The 2,425-nt window shown below is 39.3% G+C and overlaps 1 gene segment (V, D, J or C); it reads left to right on the plus strand.

Annotated features, from left to right (window-relative positions):
* Nucleotides 1-451: 451 nt before the first annotated feature.
* LOC120990845 lies at nucleotides 452-1,098 on the plus strand. The segment is given in 2 exon segments: nucleotides 452-563; nucleotides 707-1,098. Coding segments are annotated over 2 exon segments (453 nt in total).
* The last annotated feature ends 1,327 nt before the right edge of the window (nucleotides 1,099-2,425 follow it).

Below are 2,425 nucleotides of genomic sequence, written 5' to 3' on the forward strand. Positions count from 1 at the left end.
ATAACAGTGTCTGACAATGTAGAATAAACTTGTTGCATCTGTTGTCAAGCTTTCCACCATTAGATGGCATACTTTGTGTGAAATTTTGGCTAACACTTTTGTGATAGAATACAACCATTTTCTGCTAAGCCACATCTCTTGACTGAAAGTACGGAATGGAATATAGAATGATCACATTTTAGTTACGTCAGTTAAAAACCATTTAGGAGAACATTTAAGAGAGAACAATGATAGAATATAAGGCTGTGTGAAAAGTTACACTAGCTCTGTATTCAGGAGGAACTTCCAAATGAAGACAAAATAGAGACGTGAAATAATCTTCCTAGAACAGCTATAACCTTCCTATAACCATCCATGTCTATTTATATATAGCATCACAATGATGAGAAGAATAGTGAAATTTGTCATGTGACATGACAGGAAAGACTGAGGTGCGGTGTGTGGTAAATGTCACATCTCCTCAGACACCTGATGAGACAAGGTGCAGGGCACACAGTACACCATGATGTGGACTACTAGCAGGACTATCCTTCCCGGACTCTTACTAGTCACCATTATTACAGGTAGGAATATTTGTCAGACAAACATACTGTATATTTTACCCAACATCCACATAAAATTAACACTTTAAAAAAAAAAAAATCTCTTAGATGTAAAAATTAATTCTCATAACTAGTGATATTTTCCATTATTTTGTGTTTTCCAGATGTACAATCAAATTCTCAGGTGTCACAGGATCCAGATCTTCACATTACAGAAGACCAAGATATCTCCCTGAAATGTACTCACACAATAACAGGTTACAGGCTACTGGTCTGGTACAAGCAACTCCCTGGACTCGGACTGGAGATCTGTGCTTATGGTGTAGATACACCTAACAACCTGTACTTCAGATACTCAATGACCATGGACAGAAAATCCTCCACCACCCAGCTTCATATAAAGAATGTGAAGGGGGAGGACACAGCCGTGTATTACTGTGCAGTAGATGACACAGTGACACTGACGCACTGCAGCTCTGTACAAGAATCAAACGGCCACAATATAGGACATGAAGTATATGCATCAAGCTTTCGCTGTAGGATATTTTTGAAGTGAAGTGTCTATGTGGGATAAATACTCAGCAAAATGTGTCAAATATTATAGATGTGAAATACACCGAGTGAATCCAACCAAGGGCAATATTTGCTTACCGTTTGTACGTTCTGTTCACACATAGCTGCCAACATTTGTTTTTTTTCCCCCTATGGATACTTTGGTGATAACTTTACTTAGGTTATCAGGATGTGACTTGTTATGATGTGTTGCTTCTTATGAGTCATGGTTTGTCAGACTTTTTTTTTCTAGAATATTCCTGTGTGTTGTCCTCACTGTAAGGAACTCATAGTGAGGACAGTATAGAGGGAGATGATTGCCTGTAACAGAGATATCAGATGCTATTTGATGTTAAAGTTACAGCTTTTATAAAGCTTGTATAACCAACCCCTTTAATCCACACTAGACCCAAAACTCAGACCTCAGTACTCAGACCCCATAATACAACCCCAATATTCAGACATCATAAAACAGACCTCATACCCTAATATTCAAACCTACATCCCAAAAAATCGGTTTTCAGACAAAACCCTATCATTTAACCCTAGACCAGAGTGCAGCCCTTAGATTGAACATGTAAAACCCAGATCAGACCCCTTTAATTATTCACCTCTCCATAGTCCCGGCTACTCTTGTACCTTCACTCAGATCTGAAAACCAAAGATGATCCAGGAGTGAGTAATTCATATCAACTATTGACTATTGGATTAATCCAATACAATACAAAATGGCAGATTTGTATGGAACTGAAGTGAATTGCAAACATGGCGCCTGCTTGCGCGTGCACCGAGCATCATGGCCCCAGCAGAGACCTGGGGCTAATCACTGCAACCATCAATAATGCAGATTGCGGTCATTAAAGCCTTTAGATTCCATCATCAAGTGAGATCACGGCATCTAAAGGGTGAAAAACCTTGAAGCCTGAGCTTCTGGACTTCTTACCGGCATCCTCTGGCCAATGAGGATGCCGGGTAATTGTTTTCAATACGCTGGATCTCTCTGAAGAGACCCATGGTATTGAAGCTTTAATTCATCTTTTGGCCAGCAGGTGGCAGGCCAACATAAGAAATTAGCAATTCTGTTCAAATCATGGGTCTAAAAGACCCATGATTGTTTAGAATTGAAAAAAATAATTGAATTTGTGAGCAGCTAGTGTCCACCCTCTAGTTCAGGGAGAATTGAGAATGGTAGGTGCGGCATTCTAAACTGCTAAAAATGACAGATACAAGTGATCTAATGGTTAGATATGGCGCAATTACATATACACACATGGGAAGATTATTCTTAAAAAATTATCCCCCTGAGTGGGACACTGCAAAGAGAGACAATT

This window comes from Bufo bufo, chromosome 2, assembly GCF_905171765.1.
Source record: "Bufo bufo chromosome 2, aBufBuf1.1, whole genome shotgun sequence".
In the NCBI taxonomy this organism is placed as follows: Eukaryota; Metazoa; Chordata; class Amphibia; order Anura; family Bufonidae; genus Bufo; species Bufo bufo.